Source organism: Rhinolophus hipposideros, assembly GCF_964194185.1.
Source record: "Rhinolophus hipposideros genome assembly, chromosome: 14".
Taxonomy (NCBI): Eukaryota; Metazoa; Chordata; class Mammalia; order Chiroptera; family Rhinolophidae; genus Rhinolophus; species Rhinolophus hipposideros.
The window spans coordinates 48,251,560-48,274,140 of NC_138060.1; the positions used below are offsets into that span (position 1 = coordinate 48,251,560).

General features: G+C 36.7%; 1 protein-coding gene across 17 annotated transcripts in view; it reads left to right on the plus strand.

Moving 5' to 3' along the window:
- RBMS3 (RNA binding motif single stranded interacting protein 3) overlaps positions 1-22,581 on the plus strand; it is a gene marked incomplete at its 3' end in the record, with an annotated part of 1,241,782 nt that overhangs the window by 1,116,470 nt on the left and 102,731 nt on the right. For all 17 annotated transcript variants that reach the window (XM_081071716.1, XM_081071717.1, XM_081071703.1 and 14 more), the window contains one exon: positions 13,326-13,372. In XM_081071716.1, coding sequence (XP_080927842.1) covers positions 13,326-13,372 — 47 coding nt within the window. The remainder of the gene's footprint in view (positions 1-13,325; positions 13,373-22,581) is intronic.

Here is a 22,581-nt window from a genome sequence, read left to right on the forward strand (position 1 = left end):
CTAATGAAAAAATATGCCAAGATTTTGTTACAAACACTGAAATCAATAAAATGGCATTTCTTGCCTCTATCTTATTTACAGTTCTCTCTGCTAGAGTCAATTGAAAAGCAATGAACAATAACAAATATTTTCTCTTTATTTGATGCTCTGAAGATTTTTTTTCTTACTATGCAATTATTTAACAAGATTTTGTTCACAGTCTAGATATGAAAATGAACTAATGGAACTAATATAATATTGTTAACATCAACACTCAGGTTCCCAAGAATAGTTTATAGGTTATATTGAAGAGAAAAGCAAGTCAGTGTTTTGGGGGGATGCATTCCAGAAATACTAAGGAGGGCAATTCCTTACCTATTCCCAATTAAAGAACAACTTTTGGATGAGATATGATGATATATGATTTCCCAAATACCTTTTATTTAAATGCATTTTTAGTTGCCCAAGACATGGGCACCTGGGTATAGAAGCACAGTATATACACGGCATAATACCAGGAGGTGCCATTCACACAAACCAAATGTCATGGGTGCCACTTAGCATAATAAAATGCTATGGCTCTGCTGGGACATGTTAGTTTAAAAACCTTTAAGGGATGGAATAAACTAATCGAGTGTTCTTTATTTTTGTAAATTACTAGATCCCACTGATGCACTCACAACATCCACTATTAGTGAGCTGACAGCTTAGGCTATCGGTTTTATCACAAGTAACTTAAGCTACGTGATCTGTTATGACCTATAACCTAGATAATATGTCTATTTTCAGACCTGAAATCAACTTATTTTCAGTGATGGATGAAAACTTCCCCTGTGCTGTAAAGTTTTATAACCTTTGTCCATTCAGAGCTACTATTAACAAAACTATCTTCGGTACCAGTAAGTGAATGAAGACCTGCAGAGGTCAGGTGGGAGAATGGGATTCCCTATGCTATTATGAAGTACATAGTCAAGTGCAAGCTAAGTTGAAAATCCTGATTCCAAACACCCAAGTGTCCTCCCTGTTGTGCCTCAAGGCATAGGAGTAATTATTTATTCTGACTAATTCCATTTATGATTGAGACAAAGATGTCTTTTTAGATTCTGAGCAGGCAGATAGCCATAATCAATACAATATTGATTCATCCTATGTTTCAATTCTAGATGAGTAAACATTTTCTTTAAGGGACATGTCCTAAATTTTGTTGGATTTTGTTTTCAGTTTGTTTGTGGTTTTTTTGAGTAAAGGTGAATACACACAGATTTGGCATCATACTTATCAATTTCAACTGTGTTTTCATGACCATCATTATCAGTCTCTTGTTATCATGAAGCATTTGTTCCTTCCGTGACTGATACTTCATGCTGCTTCCTGAGGATGCAATGAGGTACAGGTCTGATCCCTGCCCTGAATGTATGTCGGGTATAAACATACACAGTGAGAACCCTTTCTAATCTCCCTATGCTTCAGATCCACTTTCTTACTTTCTCAGTATTTGACTACTTTTTGAAGAAATGTTCTTTTGAGAGAATTCTGTTTGGAAGATTTTTCTTTTTTTTTTTTTTTTTTAAGGCAATATTGAAGAAGCAGGTTAAGCAAAAGTATTCAGTCAGTCAGTAAACACTTGTTGAGTGTCTACTATGTGTGAGGCAAGGGACTGCATGCTACGGAGATGACGTAAACACACAGATTCCCTACCTCCTTGGACTCTAAAATGACAAAGATCATCTCTGTCGGTAAAGTAGGAGATTAAAAGTGGAATAGAATATAATTTAGCATTGTAGAAATAAAAGCACTGTCTGTAACTAGCTTTACACTGACACAACAGTGAAAGAAAACCAAAGCTAAAATAATAATAATAAAAATAGCAACAAAAAAAACAGCAGCCATAAGAACACCAGTTCACATTAACCTTGTTGCTAAGCATTAATTGTGTGTGTGTTTGTGTGTTTGTTTTTCAGGGTAGGTACCTGAGAAGTTGATGTATATGAGTTTATAAACCAGAAATTCTCCTCAAAGTTGAAAAGCTCTACCTTGTCAGGTGGCGGATAGAGGGCAGATGCCCTTGGGTGCTGAGTGGCACAGAGAGAATAATGTTTAGAGAAGCCACTTGAGCTTTGGGGTGTTATTTAATAAATCTCGAGTCCTTCTCCAATGTACCCATTGAGAATAATAATTCTCTCTAAGTTGGAAGGAATTGTGGGAGTCAACATCTGTTTGCTTTGCTTCATAATTTAGAAGGCACTTTACTTTAGTGATGATGAGGGCAAACTCTCATAACCACTACACATCCACAGCTTCCAAACTGAATGACAACACTGAGCAAATTTTTCAGTCTTTAATTTTTTTTTTCCTCATCAGTAGAATGAGAATGGCCAAAGTGTATATTTAGTAATTGGAAGGAGTAAATGAGATGTTGAAGGTAAATTACTAAGCACTGTGCCTGGCAAACTATAATTGCTCACCTATAGTAACTGTCATAACATCATCAACACTTTTGAAACTGAAATCCAGCTTACCTCTGTGTTCTTTATGGCTCAGGTGTTTAATTCCATGTTTTCTCAGTTTATGCCAAGTCTATTCATTTTCCTAACGGGAATTCTTTTTAATGATACATGTATTTAAAAGACAGTTTGCTGCCGACACAATTTTCAAGCTGTTTTTAACTTCTTTTTACAAAACGTATTGTAAACAAGTAAAAATTAAAGTATTTTAACTTTGATCCATATTTTATTAATGTTTTTACAAGATCACATTCCAAATCAAAAAACATTATTTAGCACTGAAAGACTGGGTGATTTTCAAATTCCTAGACAATTTTCTCTTGAAGTTCATATAATCATAGAAGCCACAAACTGGTTAGGAGAGAGGGATTTGGATGGAGAAGAAGAAAGAAAAAGGAAAAAAGGACGATTGAAAGAAAACAAGAAGTATTGCTTGATATCAAGGATAAGATTTAGTTGAGCTACTATTGAAAACTGATAAAGTACATGGTTGGTGTTTTTAAAGATAAAAAAGATGAATTAGTAACCTATCTTTTCTGGCAAATAATGTCAATTAATTTTGGAAACCAAAGGTTCTTATGCAACCTGCATGGCTATGAAAAGTACTCCCCATGCTCAAGTACTTTCCAGTATCCTTCAAAGCAGTTCTCTTTGACAGAAGGAGCATTCTAATGCCACAATTGGAAACTTACTGGACTTAACAAAGACTCGGGAAACAGGAATTTTTTACATCTACTATGGCTCCATAGTGCTGAATGTAAATAGTTTTTAAGCTACCACATCCTAATCTATTTCAAGGCTGATGTTACCAAATTCTTCTATGTTAGGAATTTTTAGAATCCTTACAAATAGTGGTATCAGTGCCATTTGTAAAATTTATTTTTGTTTGCTGAAAGCCTCAGACTCACGAAATTATCAATTTGAAAAAAGATACAGTTGATGCTCATTATTTGTGGGCTCCATAATGGAAAATTTACCTACTGTCTATAATTTATTTGGAATCCAGAATCAATACTCAAACTGCTTTCATAGTCATTTGCAGATGTGCAGAGAAGTGAAAAATTTGAGTCACTGAACACATGCACATGCCCCATTGAGGTTGAACATATGATACTCTGCCTTCTTGTTTCAGCTCTCATACTGTAATTTAGGACCACATTTTTCACATTTTGGTGCTTTTTGCTAGTGAATCCCCTGTTTTAGATGGCTCCCAATTATAATGCTGTAGTGCTGTCTATGGTTCCTAAGTGCAAGAAATCGATGATGTGCCTTCTGGAGAAACAAATAGAGATAAGCTTTGTTCAGACATGACTTGTAGTGCTATTGGCCATGAGTTCAATGCATCTAACCTTATGGTCACCATTCATAGGAAAGCTTCTCAACAGAAAACTTTTGTTGAGTTTCTTAAAAGCATTTGGCTGTCACTAACTGTTATCGGTGCTACTGTAAGGCACATCCTTTGAGACATTCTTAGTGAGAAAGACAAGATGCAACTCAACCAAGTGGCCCCCTTGCCTTCAGGAGGATCTCCTCTTTCATGAACTATTTGATCAGTCAACAGTCAACATCTTTCTTATTATTAAGAATAATCTGACAATGTGGCTCAGGAATATATCATTTCTAATGAGCTTCGAAGTAACATTGGCTACAATTTAATTTTATAATACTGAAAATTAGGAAGCTTATGTTTCAGACATATGAAATTTAAGTATTGCCCCAGTGAGTCACTAAAAATAAAAATACCTTGAAGAGCAACTACTATATCTAAATAATCAATATATCTAAATAGTGTATAATGAATAGAAATAGTGTATCTAAAGAATTATTTTAAAAACTTAGTAATAGCATGTGGATTTGGGATATCTTTGACCATGGCCCAGGAAGGTAGAAACACCATCTATATAGTTCACTACTATATAGTTCACTACCATTTTGTTTCTGTATATCACAGTGCTTGACCATGAATGGTCTGATCCTTTTCTTTAATAAGAACTTGGGAGAAAAAGGTAAGGCATATCTATTAACATTACCAAGTTTTGCAAATAATCTTTTTGACCTTGAACTGAAGGAGAGTCTTTACATATGTGATCTTAAAAAGAACAATTGGCTTTTATGGTGAATGCCAGCACTTGTAACTTGGATTTGTCAGCCAGCCCACTAGATGTATTTTCTATTTAGTTTATGTGCTTTACCTGCAATTTAGAGAGCAGGCTCAAAGTGAATGACCCTTTTGATCTCTAAAGAAATTTTCCCATTGGCACAAGAACTTAAATTCTCAGTAATTTAGCATGACAACTTTTTTACTCAGTTAAGTGTTCTTATTTTAAAGCCGATGGGCCCAGTATTTACTAACCTATGATCACTAAAAATAAAAAGTAAATCTTGTAAATTACAGTAATAGTGTAATTTTGGGTAGAATGTGATTAATCGTGAGCTGCAGTCCTCAGCCTAGTATCCATTCTCAAGGAAGAGATTGGGATAATGTACTTGCATTCTTGGAGCAGGGGTAGGGATGTGAGAGGGACATGAAGCTGGGAAAATGATAGCAAGCAATTACAAGGAGAAAGGCTCATGGTTGTTCTATGCGTCCCCGGCATTCCATTGACCCAGTCTCTAAGGATCAGGGCAACTAAATGGGGGTATCAACCAACTAAAAAATTTCAGAAGTTGTTATCATTGTTCTGGCAGTCCCAGTCTGCCACAAGACTCAGAAATGTTTCCATCAATGTTTAAGCCATTGCTTACAACTTCTGGGTAACATCAAACTACAGCTTGGACCTGGAAGAATATTGATCAATTAACCAGATACCTGGGACTTTCCCCTCTCTAGATGTACAGGCTTATCCTGGTAGCAACATCAGCATTCTATTTTTTCGCCCTACTTTCCATGCTATGGTGGAGTTTTATAGCGTATACACTGTATCATGGACTCTAAGACACCATGAATTAAAGATGAAACATTCTTTTCAACACCACTAAAAAAAAGTGAAAACACTTGCCAAACTACTAAATGCCATCAATTATCATGTGAGTCTCAATTTCACAGATATTAAAATGTGAAAACAAAACTGTCTTGGAAACTAGGAGATTTAGTCATTTAAATTGAGATAAAAACAGAAGTTCCTATATAAAATATGTTAATGTTCTGTTATTTCTTTTATAGTTATCAATTAAGGCTTACTTTAACTTCAGTTTTAATGACAAACTCAGACTAGAACTTTTTTCCCCACAAGACTTTGAGAACCTTAGGCAGATACATCATACAGTGCTATTATACCCCGTTTTCCCGCTTCTTTTTAAACCATGCTTTTTCTGTGTAGCCATAGGCTTTCTCCGACTTCCAGTCTCAATTCTATTTGCATGTGTCTCTCTTGTTATTCTCTATTGCTTATATAAGAGAAATTCTTTATAGTAAAAGCCAAAAAGGAGAAATACCATGATGACATAGTGTATAAAGAACAGCACGACTTTTTCTTGATGTTCTTTTTTCAAACATAAAGGGGTGAAATTTTTTCTGGTGATTGCCTGTTTTGTTTTTCACTATTTTTTAAGTGATAAAAAATAGTGCATCTCAATTGCATCTCAATTGCTTGACAAACCCCTAAAGATGTCAAGATGACTTTTAACAATCCTGTTCTCCCCCACTTGAGCAAATAGCATGGAGAAGAGGGGCCTCCAGATTTGTCCACTGTCTCTAATTCCTCCTAGGATCCTGCTCATGATTTAGTTCAGGTACACTCGCTTCCTTGGTGCATGAAAAAGGTCTCTGAATAATCCCAATAATCACTTTGCTTCCCTCCATCTCTACTGACCAGTCAAGGACTGAAAGATTTTCTTTAGAAGTTCAACTGAGTTCAGCTGACATTTCTAAAAGGAAATTTTAGTAATAAAATAAGTAAAAATTAAAAACACTCAAATTACATTTTCAAATACAAATTTAACTGAAGTCCAAACTCAAGTGTCTTTAAGTCAATCATTCATTTATTAACTTATTTAATGAACATTTAGTTAGTCCCTATTATGTTCCAAACACTGGGCTAGGAACAGGAAGTAATGAAATGGGCGGATCTAAGAATCTATTTGAGAGACATACATGACAAAGCATAGTCATATGAGCTCCCATCTGGCATCACAGGGACAGAACAAAGGCAGTGGTTAATGCTACATGGAGCGATGTCTTTAAGAGTCTGTGATGTTTAGTTTGAGGCTGGAAGACTAGAATTTCAATTTTCCCAGACAGTGATGCTTAGTTTCCAGCCAAAACATGCAACAGTAAAGGCTCAGAGGCCCAGGGCAGGGTGAGTGTATGTCTGAGTTTGGTAAAGGGTGGGGTCTAGAGTTGCACAGGAAGATCATGGAGGTCAGTAAGTACATAGAGACTTGATCATGAAGTCCCTATGTACCTACTGACCTCCATAATCAAGGGCCTGTGAGCCATGTTTTACTTCAGTGAGCCACTAAACGAAGGGTCGTGATGTGGTCAGATGTGCCTCTTTCAACAGCAGTCCTCACAGCACAGGAGTGTGGCTGTTGGATTGGAAGTTGCAAGAAAAGGCAGGAGAAAATATTATTACCAAAGGGTCTTAGTAAACACCCAAGCAAGAAATGATAACTTGAATAAGACACTGCAGGATAGATACTTGAGTTTGACACCAAGATTCAGGAATCACCGTGACGTAAATAATGGTTGAGATCAGAAAGTGAATGTCATCATAATACAGAAGGGGAGACAAGAAGGGCAAGGCCTGACCCCGAATGCTGGCGTCTCAAAGCCAAATGGAACAAGTAACACCAAAGCTAAAATCCCTGTGTGATAGGGCAAAAGAAAACTAGGGGAGAGGCTCACAGAAGCCAAAAGAAAGGAGTTTTGAAAGGAGAAAGTGATCACTGGTCAAATGATGCAGATTAATCCAATCTAATTTGGAATAAAAGTCTTCCTTGGATTCAGAAATTATGAAAATTAGAAAGTGTAGTGCGAGCTATTTCACAGGTTGGTGGGCATCTTTTAGAGGACCATGAGCTAGGAGGATGTTTCTGTCTTATCTCAAGACCATGCAGGATGTTCTCCCTTCGGTAGACTTTGTCAATGTCTTTATCCATGGTCTCCTGTGTTCCTCATCTTCTTTACAGGAGAGGGACTTGCTGCACATAGCCCAGGGAGCATCCTTTCCGCAGGTCAGAGCCAATAACCTGCCTTATATAGTTGACTGCCTCTACAGGGAGAAACGGGCCAGGGCCATTTCCCTATAAAACCCTACCACTCGTGTGGTATAAAAGCCAGGAGTTCATTCTCTCATATCCTCTTTCAGTAAGTGCTCCAATAGCCTGCCATCAGTTTTGGCCTCAGGATATTGTTTCCTAGGATTAGTTCCCTTTACAGGAAGTAAGTTAAAAGCCCCTTGTCTTTGGCCAAAATCTTTACTTGGTATCAATCATTTTGTGGTTTTCTAGTGATTTTTATTGGTTACTCTATCTGGGATATCCACGCTTTTGATCACATACGAAACCCTCAGTTTTTCAGCCAGTATGGTCATTTTGGAGTTATGAATTCTTACTAGTTTCCACAGCTAGAAACACTATACCATTAACCCTAAAGTTTCAGTCTTTATTCTTGACCTCCTGCCCATTCTTACCTTGATCCTTCTGGTTGCAGCAATCTCCATTCTATCCCAGCTCTTCTGTATTTCACTGACCCAGCAAAGCTAAATGCCTCCTAACATTTCCAAGCATACTTCTGAATCAGGCCTCTGTTTTATACCACATTTACAAAGAATATGCCTTTTTCCCCCACTCCTGCTTTTAAAATTTTAAATAATTCAAGTATGTAATGTGTTGTTTTTTTTTAATGAAAGGGATTTTTCCCCACTGTAAAAGTAATTCTCATTATATACAATTTAAAAGCATCAGAAAAAAATATTAATGTAAAAATGTGTTTTACAGTTGTATACCCCAACATTTGGCATTTAACATTGTTGAAATTATTATTGTTTTTTGTTTGTTTTATTTCTAGTCCGGGGTTTTCATTTTTTAAATTTTATTTGTTGCTATGTAGTGTACACAGACTTTTATGTCATAATTTCTTCAGTAAAGGATATGTTTTCTAAAGAGAAATACTTGTAACTAAATATAAACAATATAAACAACTGGTAAATAAAAAAATAAACTAAGTTAAGTGAGGTTTCACTACAATAGCAGTACCTAAACATATAATATGTTATGATATTCAAGCCCCTTTTACAGACATCATCTTTTAAGTTATTTTATTTATTGATTTACCATAAGCAACTAACAGTTGTCAATATTGTTAAAATGGGTTGCAAGAAATAAACTCTTTAAAGATGGCATCAAGAAAACCATAGTATGCTTTTCTTCCTTGGTTTCCTGAATTGTGCTAATTCAGTACACGATATTCACTAAAATATACAGTATTCACTACATATTTACTAAAGCGTTGCTTTAAAGTTCATTGTGGAAGATTGACAATCCTTGTGATTATTTGTAACTCATCCACTATGATGACTCGTGTCAGGGCAGAATTTAGAAAAAGGAGAACTGTTAGGCTAAACCATCAGTGTTTCAATTTTCCAGGAATTTCAGCCGGTATGTGTCTGTATGAAGTTTACTACTACAAGCTTGTGATCCGCATTCACATTACAGTATAAAAATAGTTTGAAAAGTGATAAAAACAATTATATCAGCCTACCTTTTCACTGGCTTTAATGTAGTCAGTGACCCTCTGCTCCTCAGGTAAGGCCAAGCATTACAGTCCAGATCTTTCTGAAGTGGCAATGCCTACTCCCTAATATGGAAGCAGTATTTCCATAATTATTACCTACCTCTTTGTTTATCCTGCTTATCAGTTAAAGGTATGAATATCAAATATATAGCTCTTAATTCAACCTGATATGTCTGGAAGTATAGATTCTGTCTGGAAGGACTAGAAATATTTTATTGTGGCTGAAATACCAACCCAAAATTCAGCTGCAGCTGGAAAATAACAAAAGTGCCCCTTTTTGTTTTAAGTAAATTATAAATGTCTTCAGCACACAAATAATGTGAGCTTGAAAAATGGATGATATCTGTGAACCTGATAAGCCCTTTCTGAGTGACAGGATTACACATCACTTTTCTGCATATGTGGTGTGACATTTTCATTTTGTTCCAAGTTATTTTTTGTATGACTCTGAAGTTTGTAAACATAAAACCTGGTAATTATGTAATGGTGATTTTGTAGTGCTAGCCTAACACAAAGGTAGCTAGACCAGAGAAGCAAAACTGATTTTCTTTTTCACCCTTGTGGAAGAGACAAAAGGAAATTGAACACAAAATCTGCATTAAGATCATGCTAGAATTATAACTCAACAATCTGTTACACATGAAATGAAAACCAGGTGCAGCCAAGTGTTAGCTGTTATGTTATGATATTCAGCCCACAGGTGAAATTCAAACAAACTGCTGTTGAGCCCCATGCCTTGTTTTGTTACATAGGTTCCAGATTCATATGATCTAATGCTACCTCTCATTATCTCCTCTTGGCAAAGGCACTCAGAGGATGGACTGCCCCTAGGCAAAAATCATGAAGCAGGTGAAATTTGTGTTCATCCTGACGCTTTTGCAGTGACAATCTCACCTTAGATTCTCTTCACCTCCCTGTCCCCAAGTGCCTATTCCAGTTGCTCATTGCTCTGGATTTACCCTCTGTTTTCCAGGGTACTCATACCATTTTTTTTTTGCTTCTTTGATTGTGTAATTTTCTTGCTCAAAAAAATGTTCAGTGGCTCCCCAAGAAGAGCCAGGCAAACAAGGTGCTCCTTGCTTTCCTGTGGAGTCTTGTTTCCCGCTGTTCCCCTCCAGTGTTCTACTGAGGATGGATCACCCACCTCACCCTTTTTATTTACACACCTTTTTCTATGTTGTTCCTTTTGCCTGAGCAGACCCTCTCCTCTCATCTCCATTCATGGAAATTCTAATCATCATTAAGGGCTCCACTCAGCTGTATCTCCTCCAAGTGCTTTCCCTAATCGCTCCCAGCCTCTCTCCTCTACACCTCATCCGTACAGCACATATGGGCCTTACAACATTTTGCGTTGTATTATAATAGTTATGTATGTGTCTTGTCTCCAGGGATGGTGCTGGGCCTTTTCCAAACGTAATCTCATTTAAATTTCAGAACAACCCAATGAGGTGGGTATTATTATACCACTTAACAGTCGAGGAAACTGAGGCTCCAATAAGTTAAATAATTTGCTCATGGCCACAGAGCTAGAAAGTAACCGAACTAAGTCTTGAACCCAAGTCCAACATATATATTCTTTCCACTAAGCCATATGGACATCTTCTAGTGCTTTTCCATCTTCTGAAAGATGGATGGAACTTGAAGATGGAGGAGGAAGCCAACGTAGGCATTCTGATGATCAAATATGTATTCAACAGAGAGAGAGATGACTTATTCTTTGCTAGAGGTCATTCATTAACCATAATCCATGAGGAAATCAAGTAAAATGTGAGAGAAAAAACATGTTTACCTGAAGTTGCCAGGACAAATAAATGTGTTCAAGAAAATGTATAATTCAAGAAAGGTTAGATAGCATTGATCTTTGGGTACTTTGGGGAAATAACTACAAGGAAAAGAAGTAAATGCGGGGTTGACTAGGAAAGGCTTCCTATAAGCCCCAGAACTTTAACAGTTTGGGGTGGTTAGGAGGCTGAAGATATGATTATCATCCTAAATCTCTCATGAACTGGGGATATTAAGTGTAAAGCCCATTTTTGGCATTGAGGTTAAAGCCCATTTTTGTCATAAAGCCCATCTTGGACAAGTTAGGGGAGAGAGACTTAATGTCTCTAAGAGGGAAATCTCATCTCAAATGGACTGCTTCTACAACTGTCCTCTTCAACACCCAGGACAGTGGAGTTTCAGTTCACCCTGGATATCTCTATCCTGGGAGTTCTCAGCCTAGGGTCATCCTCCCGCCAGTCACACACAGAGACCCCATTGCTGGAAAGAGTTTAGACTTTGAATCTCTATGTATTTCGCACTGTTGCCTTTGCCTCTCCCAAGGCCATATATATATATATATATATATATATAATTCATTTCTGCCCTTTTATTTCATTCCTAAGTCCCCCAGCTTGTCATATTGTCAGTTGTATATTTCTTTAAAATGAGTAAGATGCAGTTATCATTAAACATGTGTTCTCCTCTGTTAACTTCTGACAGTCACTCAACTTTGTAAACTCTGTTTCACTTTATGTATGCTCCCTATATGCTGATCCCATTCATATTTGGCTCTACACTTTTGTTCTTCATACCAATGTTAATGTTAATTTAAAGATTATTGTACAGGGAAAGTAATGCATGTAATTTAAGCTTCAATGTAGTATGCCATACTGGACTTCAGGCCTGTGCTAGGAAGCCTAAACATTTTTATATGTTACATCTGAGGAATTCAACAAGCCTAACAGGAACCACCTTCAACCACACTGGAAAAAATTCAAACTCAAAAGCTCTTTTTTCTTTACAGTTTGAATGATTTTTCTTATTCTCTACACACATCCTCAAAGCTAAGTCATTCTTTTGTCTTACTTTTAATTTCGAGATAGTTATAGATTCACAGAAAATTCCAAAAGACATGTAAAGGGAGGCATGTCCCTCACCCCATTTCTCCCAGTACTTACATCTTACAGAATTATACCACAGTAGCGAAGACAGGAAATTGACATTGGTCTAATTCACTTTTGAATGTCAAAAAAGGGAAAAAAAAAAATCCACCCTGAAGATAATCTAGTCAGTTTTAAATTTCATTCTACATTTTCTTTCTACTCACAAGTGAGAACCAGGTTGACAATCCTGGGAAACAAATGATGGTCTGTCCATATGACGGCAAAGTTCCCCCACGTCATTACTGATGATTCTCAGATCTGATTCAATGCCTAGGTCAGTGTTACAGCAGAGCTATGAAGGGAGCCCACATCTGAAAATTTGGGTTGGAATCTGGTTCTACCTCCAAACTTGTGACCTTGAGCAAGGCACTTGACCTCCCCAAGCTGCAGTATATTCATCTATAAAATGGGGAGTGTATTGCTCCTGTCAACTGCATAGGGATATTGTGAGGATCAAATGTGATGATATGTACGAAGGGACGTGGTAGCCTATGAATCTACCATCATGAAGTTTATATTCTTTTCTCAAACTATTGCCAGTTATAGAAATGTAGGTTTTCAGAAGTAGTTTTATTCTTAAAACAGCATAAAACCACCTCCTTGTTAGCCACAAGACCTAGAATTTCCATCATGTGTCAATGACCTTCCCTTTGGACCACTCTTAGTAGGATGGATGCTAGTGATACATTGAACAACCACTGTGACTAATTACCTACATATCCCTGAGGCGTACAATCTATTTTAAAATAAATATTTCTTAACATTTTCTTCTAAAAGATCAAATGCATTTTAAGTAGTTTTTATCTTGACCGCAAGAGTCATTCTTACTTGTTTTTTATGTCGTGAGATGTACAATAGGTTGTCTTGACAATAGTGAGAAATGATAAGGATACCAGATTAGATAGCAGATGGTTGATGAAGTAGAAATGGAAATCCTCCAAACTTCTTTGTTCCTGGGTTTGTCTGGATATATAATATAAACTCCGTAACTCACTGATACATCCCGGTGTGTGGGTAGTACAAGCGCTAGTCTTGGCAGTAAGAGTAGAGCAATATATAGGAGAACATAAACCTAAATCATGAAAAGTAAAGATAGATGCCTTTGTGTGTGCTGAATATTTTGGGCACCACAATAAAAACGTTAAGATCTGTTTTCTCTCTTCCCCTTCTTATCTATAGGCTGGCATGGCTCTGACCTATGACCCCACAGCTGCCATACAGAATGGGTAAGTAGACCACATTTTTTCTATTTTAATTGCTAAGAAATCTTCAAGCTCTGAAATCAGTACTGAAGAAAAATGTCCCAATCTGTCTTTATTTTGTTTTAAATCTTTAAGCAAAAGCTTTAACCCAAACATTTCTTACCATTGTACTTGTTTTTCTTCCCGTGAGTGACTCTAACTTCAGAGCATCTCCCATGTCACCCATTTTCACAAGGCCTCTGCCCATGTTAAGCTCGGCACATTCTTTCTGGAAATATTCTGGTTTATTACAAACCTAAAGAGAGAAAACTGGAGTTGCAGCTCCCAATCTGAGCAGCCAAAGGTGAACTTTGGGCAGTGCCATGTTTGAGTCAAGGAGGACTGCCTGGTACATAGTAAATATGTCTCCCTTCTCCTGCAGGTCTCCACATTGCAGGTTACCACCTCTGTACCATATCAACATTGACTGTCGTACATCCGTTTACCCGAAATCCCCTGTTATGTGACATGCCTTTATCTGTGTAATATTGTTTTCTTTGAACTATTTGAGCAGTTATAAAACCGATTGACTCTCTTCTGCTGCCCCCTTAGATATTTACAATAATGAGGGACATACCTTATGAAACCAATTTTAGGTACGGTGCTAAAGATATCTATTTTCTTGATTTTTATATACTCTCTTCTGATACAGAACTTTATTCCATCAATCAGTCAATCAATACCTTCTTGTACATTGGATATTTCTTTCAGCCTGTAAATATACTCAACACTCTCCCATCTATACCAAGCGTAGAAGCAAAATAATCCTTTCCTGATAATGAGACCACTTCTAGTGATCATACTGTTTTAGCCTTCTAAACTGCTTCAGTCTTCTGTACATGCTGTCTTCTTCTCTAATTAATCCTATCAAAGCATGAATTCTGGTCTCCAACTTTACTGGAATTTCCCTTGCTGATGTTTCCAAAGGTATCCAAATGTGCCTTTGTAACTGTAACTTTTTTAGTCCTTACTCTATTTGAAATCTTGCCTCATTTAAGCTTTTTGGTTGTTGTTGCTTCTTCTACCACTTAAACCTTCTTGAAAATTTCTTATCTCTTGGATCCCACAACTCCATTCTTTGCTGATCCTCCTTGTTCCCCATTCTTCCTGCTCATTCAAATTCTTATTCCACCTCCTCTGCTCACTTTTGCTAATCTTTCTGAGTTTACTCTTTTCTCACTGTCTTCTCTCCAGTTGATTTCATTCACTCCTCTTACTCTTAGGAACTGAAGTCTGCCCTTCAAGTTCATAACTCACCAGATGCAGAGCACTGTAAACTCTGCTTCCAACTGCGTATTAGGTATTGCTACCGGTCATCTTTGCATGTCCCAAACATGTCAGTGTCCACATCAGCTCTTCATAATACAACACAAACTAATACAAATGAAAAATAAATATCAAAGTATTTGTTCCTTTCTTTTAAAATTCTCTCTAAAAGCAGTTAGATTGGAAACTCCAGTTCCGTGGGCTCTCTCTTCTCCAACATTCTTCATGATCAAATTGGTCATGAAGACTTATTCAATATATCTTTGAACTATATCTTCAACCCAGCCCTTCCTTAGGCCACTATTTGAGTTGATTCATTCATCATTCTCTACCCATACTGCCTCTAATATAATTCTCCTCCAATCTACTTTCACATTGCTTTTTTTACCAAAAAAGTTTTAAAAGCAAAATGTAATCACAAAATGTAAACCTGCCTGGTTTAAAGTATTAGGTAGATTCTACTAACTACACAACAAATCTCCAACTTCCAAGAAAAGCACAAAGAAAGCTACATAATTTGCTTCCTGCAACTGAACTGGACCTGTGATTCTCAGAGTATCTCATGCTACTTTACACCTCTGTGTCTTGTTAGTCATGGAATTATCTTTGCCTGGAGTTCAGGTGATTTCTCTCTCTCTCTTTCTCTCTCCTTCCCTACCTGCTCTCTTTCCTTTCTTTCTCTCTTATTTTCATATGGTTCTCAGTTAAATAACTCCATCACATCCTGCCAGGCACAGTTAGTGACACAATTAGTCACAAGAGAAACAGTATGAACAATAGTTAAGAGTGCAGCCTCCAGAACAAGCCTATCTAAATATGCATCCAAATTCTGTCATTGATCAGACATGGGCAAGTTGTTTGTCTTCCTCCCCTGTGAAATGGAGATAAAAGTAATAATACCTCTTCAAAGTCTTGGTAAGGATTAAAGGTACCCTACTTAGTATAATGTAATCATCAGTGTAAATATTGATGCTACTGTTGTACTATATTTGATGTTCCCATGATACATTTGAGTCTTTTTGTCATGCAGCCGTTGACACTCATATTTATTTCCCTGCTGGACTATTAACTCAATAAAGGCAGGTTGCATGTCTTATTCATCTTTATATACGATTTCACCTAGTATTGTGAATGCCAAATCAGGAAATGGGAAATAGGAAATGTAACTGACAACATCTGCTTGGCTACAGCAAGTTGGCATTAGGGAAGTCATTCTCCTTCTGGACATCAACTCACTCTGTCCCCACAGAACACCTTAATCTGATTCTCCTAAATGCAAACTCCAGTTTCACCTGAAGCAGCCAAACTTCCCATGAGTTTCTCATGAGTTAAGCATGGAGTTTTGGAAGACTTAGACTATCCATTGTGTTTTTGGTGACAAGAAGATAGAAATGTTGCATAATGAAATTGAAAAACATAGGAAGATTGTAGCTAATTAATCTTATTCATTTGATACTTCATATAGATGATTTTTTAAATGTCCTATTCATCTTTGGTTTTATTACCTTATGTGGTAATATTTGAATAAAAGAAAACTAGAATAACAATTATTTCTATGCTTGCAAGATATCCAAATAACCACAAATATTTTCTCAAAACTGTCCCTGGAGTTAATATTAGCATGTATGTCTTAGAAGTGTGGAAGTGGATTTAGATAATTTAGCATATTAAGGGATCTAGAATATCCAGAGTAAAGTATTTTTTCTGCTCATATTGCTGTATTTGATGGACCAGTCAGAATTACCTCGAAGAGCAGTGACCTAACAGAAAGGGAAATATATATTACTGTAGGGAAGAAACTGGTCCCATCTTACACAGAACAAATAGTATCAAAAGATATAATTGCAACTCATTCTAATCCAATTAATATTGTTAAAGACTGCTTTTACCTATTGTACTGTTTAAAATCAGTTCGGTGATACATATTTGAAAAAGAACATTTTCACATCATATAGGGACAGTAGACATGTAAGTTTACAAATCTAGTACGTGATACAATGCAAAAAGTATTGCAACAGAAGCAAAACATACTGTGAAATTTATGTATAGATTAACTTTAATATGTTTCAAATATTTCTGAAAGATTACACATGAAATGGTCAGAGTGGTTCTCTGGGGAAAGCCAATGGAGTGATGATAGGGACTTTTCAAAAAGAAAAAAATCAAGGCCATAAGACCATGAAGGGGAGGCAGTGTCATTTTAACGGGGGATGAGAAAGGCTCTTGATGGAACACTGGCTCTGTCCTTTTCTCTTGGAGATGTCCCATGTCCTAGCTAAACAACAGATTTGAAAATCCTGTGGTATCCAATAGCTGTATACTAAACCATAGTGTTTTTTAATATCATAAACAAATGATACATGGCTGTATTGTAGTTAGTAGCTACACAAACTGTGTGAAGAGTTAAAGGTTCTGAATTACATAACCTCCACATTAATACAGCAACATGAAATTCAAATACTCCCATGTTTAGCTAGATTTTTAGTTAATGAAGAACAAACATTTGTAAATGCAGACCATGGTGAATCTGTACTGTTTGCCTTAAGGCAATTGAAGATGTCGGTTTTGTCGTTTGCTTGAATCTATCCAAAATATCACTTTAAAAATATTAATCCAATGTCATTTCTGCCTAAGGCTTTGAAGTTTACAGTGAAGAAGCGTCTGGGTCACAGTGGAAAAATAAAAACCGTAATACTGTTTTACTATAGGTGAACTTATGAGAATAAAATTGTCCATTCTTCCTTCAAAGCCAGCTGGCATAACTTTATAATTTGTTATTATTATTGCCCTATTGCTTTTTCAGCAGTCCTATATGAAATTCCATCACTTTCAAATATGAGTGTGAGAGGTGAGAAATAATCCATCCGTATATTCAAAAACTCATCTTTCCTGTGCCTTTTTACTAAGGGCTGCTGTGTGAAAGCCTCTTGGATTGTTTTATTTGAATAAAATATGTTCTTGGGAGAGATAGGAAAAAAGAATGTTTGGTATGGCATTGGTTTGCCAGCTGATATATATGGGGCATTTGATATTAAGTGATACAGAAACCTTATCTTATTGCAACAGCAAAGGAATCTAATGTGAAGGATACATTGGTATTACAATAAACATGACCAATAATTTATTGATCTTAAGCTATAGCGTTACCCTGAGGATAATATTCATGGTTCTGACTACGAATATTGCCTGTGGACAGAAAGAACAAGCCAGTGCTGTTTATTTCAGCGTGCAAACAGGATCATGTGTGGTTTTCTACAGTGAAAAACAGTCTACCCTAGGGTTATTGATATATCCATGTGATTTTTGTTGTCAGTGAACTAAGATTTCACCATATTACTACTGACTGCCAAGTCTCCTGAAGGTGTCTTTACCTCAGGCCTAATAATGTTCTATTAAGGACCTAGACTTGCATTTTCTGGACTTCTGGATGCCACTTGCTTGAAATGCCAGAGAGCCAAGTGACGCTTTGCATTCCTTAAACATATTACATTTTTGAAAGGCCAGCTTCGAGTCTATAGGTAGAACAAACCCAGTTCACTGATTTTAGCCACTTTGGCAGTTGCTATTTGGTTTATGTGAAACCCCTCCAGAAGTTACTAGTTCATATTCCTAAGGCAAGGTTTCTCAACCTGAACACTACTGACATTTGGGAGCTGTCCTGTGCGTCGTAGGACAGTTGGTGGCACCGTAGACCTCTGCCCACCATACGTCAGTAGCAACCTCCGCCCCCCACCTGGTTTTGACAACCAAAAATCTCTTTTGATCCTGCCAAATTTCCCCCGGGGAGCAAAATCACTTTTAATTTAGAACCACTGGACAAAATATAAAAGGAACACTTGTCATACACAAAACGTGATGTGAATTTTGGCAAAGAAATATCTCTTAAGAGAGTAAACTATTTCCAGGACAATAGTTTGTTAAAGAATTCATTCCCACTTTTCTAGGCTAGCATTTTCAAAGCATAATGCATATATTACCAGATGAGAAGCATAAAATTCCATGTTTAGAATGATCTTAGTTTTGCTATCCTGGCTAACAAGGCCTGTCAATTTTCTCTTTCCTGTTCCTCAAGAACACGACATCTTTGCTTGAAGTAATTTGGTTTTGTTTTCTTTTTCTTTTCTTTTTTTTTTTTTTAATGTGACAGTCATGTGAAAGTCGATTTAAACCATGACAGATACATGGCAGGGAGTAAGATGAGGTGAAGAGACTGGGAAACTCATTCTGCAGGTTTCATTTTGGAGTCTGGTCCTGGGTATTTTCTTTAGATGCTGTACCTCTAAACCTTAAATGCAATAGCAGATTCTCTTGTCATGGCTTAAGCAAGGGTTTCTTGTGATTTTATCTGGTTTATGTTTGGACTTGGGAAGAGCTTATTTCAGAATACCAGAATTAGAGGATGAAGATAGTGCTGAGTCTGTTCTTCCCAGCCTATTTTCTGTTCTAAATGATTCTCTCACTGGAATGGCAGTATTGGAACTCACTGGGAAGCATGAAATGTAATTCTTGTTTGATGGATAGGATTAGAGCAGGTAGAACAAAAATCATTAAATTTACCCCCAAGGGTATCTTTTGTTCGTATGGGTTTCCTTGTCTGGTTTCTTTGTGTTTCTGCTCTGTTTTCCCTATTGAATTTTCTGTAAACTCTGCCTGTCAATCCAATCCTATTGCTTTCATTTTTAATACTCCAATGGGTACATTTTGCAGAGTAAACCAGCCATGCTAAACTGTGATGCATAATGCACTCCATTGGTAAAAGAAGCTAAAACTGGGTTTCTAGCAGAAACTGAACTGCATGGTGAATGAGAAGGACTGTTTTGTGGATTGGTCATGGCTGCCTGTCATGTCATTATGAGCCCCGAATAAGACTTTCTGTTTACTGCCTCATAAGTAACATTTGTCCAAGATAAGACCGAAAGGGGATTTTAAAATGAAAACAATGATTTTTGTAGAAAAGGACTGTTTTCCTTAGTTATTAATACCTTGTCATGCTTAGGAAACATATATTAGTTAAGCTTTCACTGAGCATTTACAAATATGCGATGATGGTCTACCTTCCTTGAGTTCTCTCCCCTTAGTTTCCTACCAGTTTAGGGACCCATCTTCTATGCTCCCACCATCTTGGTGTTGGCCATTCTGTACTGTAATCACTACTTATTTTCCTAAGCTACTCTGCATTCATTCATTTGTTCATACATTCATTCAACCTATAGTCATTAAGTCATTAAACCTATAGTCATTAAGTATCACTATGTCTCAGGCTCTGTTCTAGGCAACAAAGGCAATGTGTCCTCAACATTCTTGAAGCTGACAGTCTAGAGGGAGAAAGAGTCGATAAATACATTATATTAGTCAGTTTGGCTGCCATTACAAAATACCATGGATTGGGTGCCCTAAAGAACAGAAATTCATTTTCTCATAGTTCTGGGGGCTAGAGGTCTAAGATCAAGTTCTGACCAATCTGGTTTATGATACAGACTGTAAACAGATGCCTTCTCACTATATCCTTACATGGCCTCTCCTCCATGTATATGTGTGTGTTTTCTTATAAGAATGTTAATCCTACCCGATCAGACCACCCACCCTCATCAGCTCCTTTAATCTTAATTGCTTCCGTAGAGGCTCCATATCCAAATACAACCACATTGACTTTAGGATGTCAATATATGAATTTTGAAAGGACACAAACATTCAGTCCATAAAACACATCAAGAAAAAATTTTAAATTACTACTTCACGTTGTGTTAAAAGCAATGAAAAAAACCAACAAAAAACAAAACAAAACAAAAAACTAGAGGAAAGGAGTAGAGAACAATTAGGGCAGAGACAGTGGCTGCAACTTTAACTATAGGCCTCTCTGAAGAAGTGAAATCCCTTTCTGAAGAAGTGAAAGTTGAGTGAGACCAATAATGGACAAGGGGTAGCTTAAGGAGATGTGGGGAAATGAGCATTCTAAGGAGAGAGAATTGTAAATTCAGCAACCCAAGATAGGAGTGAAAATGACAGGACCATGTGTAAAATGTCTGTGTGGCTAATGGCTAGATCCTAACTGGCTAGGAGGATAGGGGTAGGAGAAAATATTAGAGAGATAGGCAGTAGCCTGACTGTGCTGGCGATTACCAGGAATTCAAATTTTGTTCTTATTGCAATGGAAAGCTATTGGAAGGGTTTTAGGCTGATTAATGTACAATTGAGATACAATTTAAGTGGCTCAATAGAGAACACATTCTATGTTCTCAATAGAGAACACATTCTATGTGTCCACATTCTATGGAATGTGTTAGAGTTTTACCCATCTTTGATACACATAGTAAATGTTCAATATGTTTTTTAAGTAGAAAGATGGATGCTTTCCTACATAGCAATTGACTTATTTTAAATGTTAGGTTTATTAGCTATAATGTACATAAAATATACATTCACTCTTTATAGTGTACACTTCTATGAGTTCTGGCAAGCACGTAGTTGTGTAACCCCCAAACAATCAAGACATGGAACAGTTACATCACTTCCCCAGATTCCCTCATGTGTCATTGTAGTCAACCCCTCCCTTAAACCACAGACTTTGGCATCTATTGATCTATTTTCCATCTTTATAGTTTTGCATTTTCTATATTGTGATATATAATTATCAAAATAGAGAGTCTTTGGAGTCTGATTTCTTTCATTTGGTGTAATTCACTTGAATTCATCATGTTAAATATATCAGTAGTTCTTTCATTTTCATTGCTGAGTAGCGTTGTATTCTATGACCATACCACAGTTTGTTTATTGACTCAGTTGGAGGATATTTGGCTTGTTTCCAGTCTTTGGCAAGTATCAATAAACCTGCTATAAACCTTTGCATAAGTTTTTTTGTGTGTGTGTAACATACATTTTCATTTATCTTTAGTTAATGTCTACCAGTGGTATTGTTGAGTTATGTATATGTTTAATTTTCTAAGGAACTGCCAACCTGTTTTCCACAATAGATGTACCATTCTGCATTTCCACCAGCGATGAATGAGAGTTCCACTTTCTCAGAATCCTTGCCGGCACTAGTATTGTCATTTAAAAAAAAATGCCATTCTAATAGATGTATGGTCAATAGTTTTTTTTTTGTTTGTTTTGTTTTAAACTGCACAGCTATAAATTTAGAGGTCTGGTGGTATGAATGGTAAAGATATAACGTGTAATTGAGTAATTTTTTCAGCTATAATTTTTCAGTTCTTGTTGAGAGCTAGATAAAGTAAATTTGAGACTATAGTTCCCCAATTCTTGCTTGGAGACTTTTATAAAATATAAGCTTAAATACTTTACTCCTAGAATCCTGGCAACCTTGAAATCCAGCCCTTTTATATTCAGTGGGAGTCTTGTGACATGCTTCTTTCAAAAGGTAACCCATGAGATTCTCTAGTCAAAGTATCAGTGACTCCTAAGGGGTAATGAAACTTTTGTGCCCCCAACTCCAATCTGTCATGCTATTTTAAACAATGAAATGAAAAGTAGTAGTTGACTTTTTGCTAACAGTATATGAAAGTGAAAAATAATTATTTCATTATACCTGATACATAGTTTCCCAATCTATCCTCACATTGGTGAAATACTCCATTGCAGGAAACCTGATTTTGTCTGTCCTGTGTCTGGCCACTCTAGTCTTTCACTTACCCGTGAGACATGAAGGAAGAAACATGATTTAAAATTGGCTAAGGAATGTGAGCCAATTTTAGCCAAGTTACCAATGTGAGCCTTAGGTAACTTGTGGACTCTAGGGTATCATCTGAGCAAAGATGGGTGTGTCACGGATTTCAGTATCTAGAAGCTATTCTTTACTAGAGCTCCAGAAGGATCTGCTGATTTGTGAAGCCCTGATCTTGCTCAGGATCAGTCTATAGTTGTTCAATGAAGGGCCCTAGAGAACTAGAAACCTGCCCTCCTTGTTACAGAGT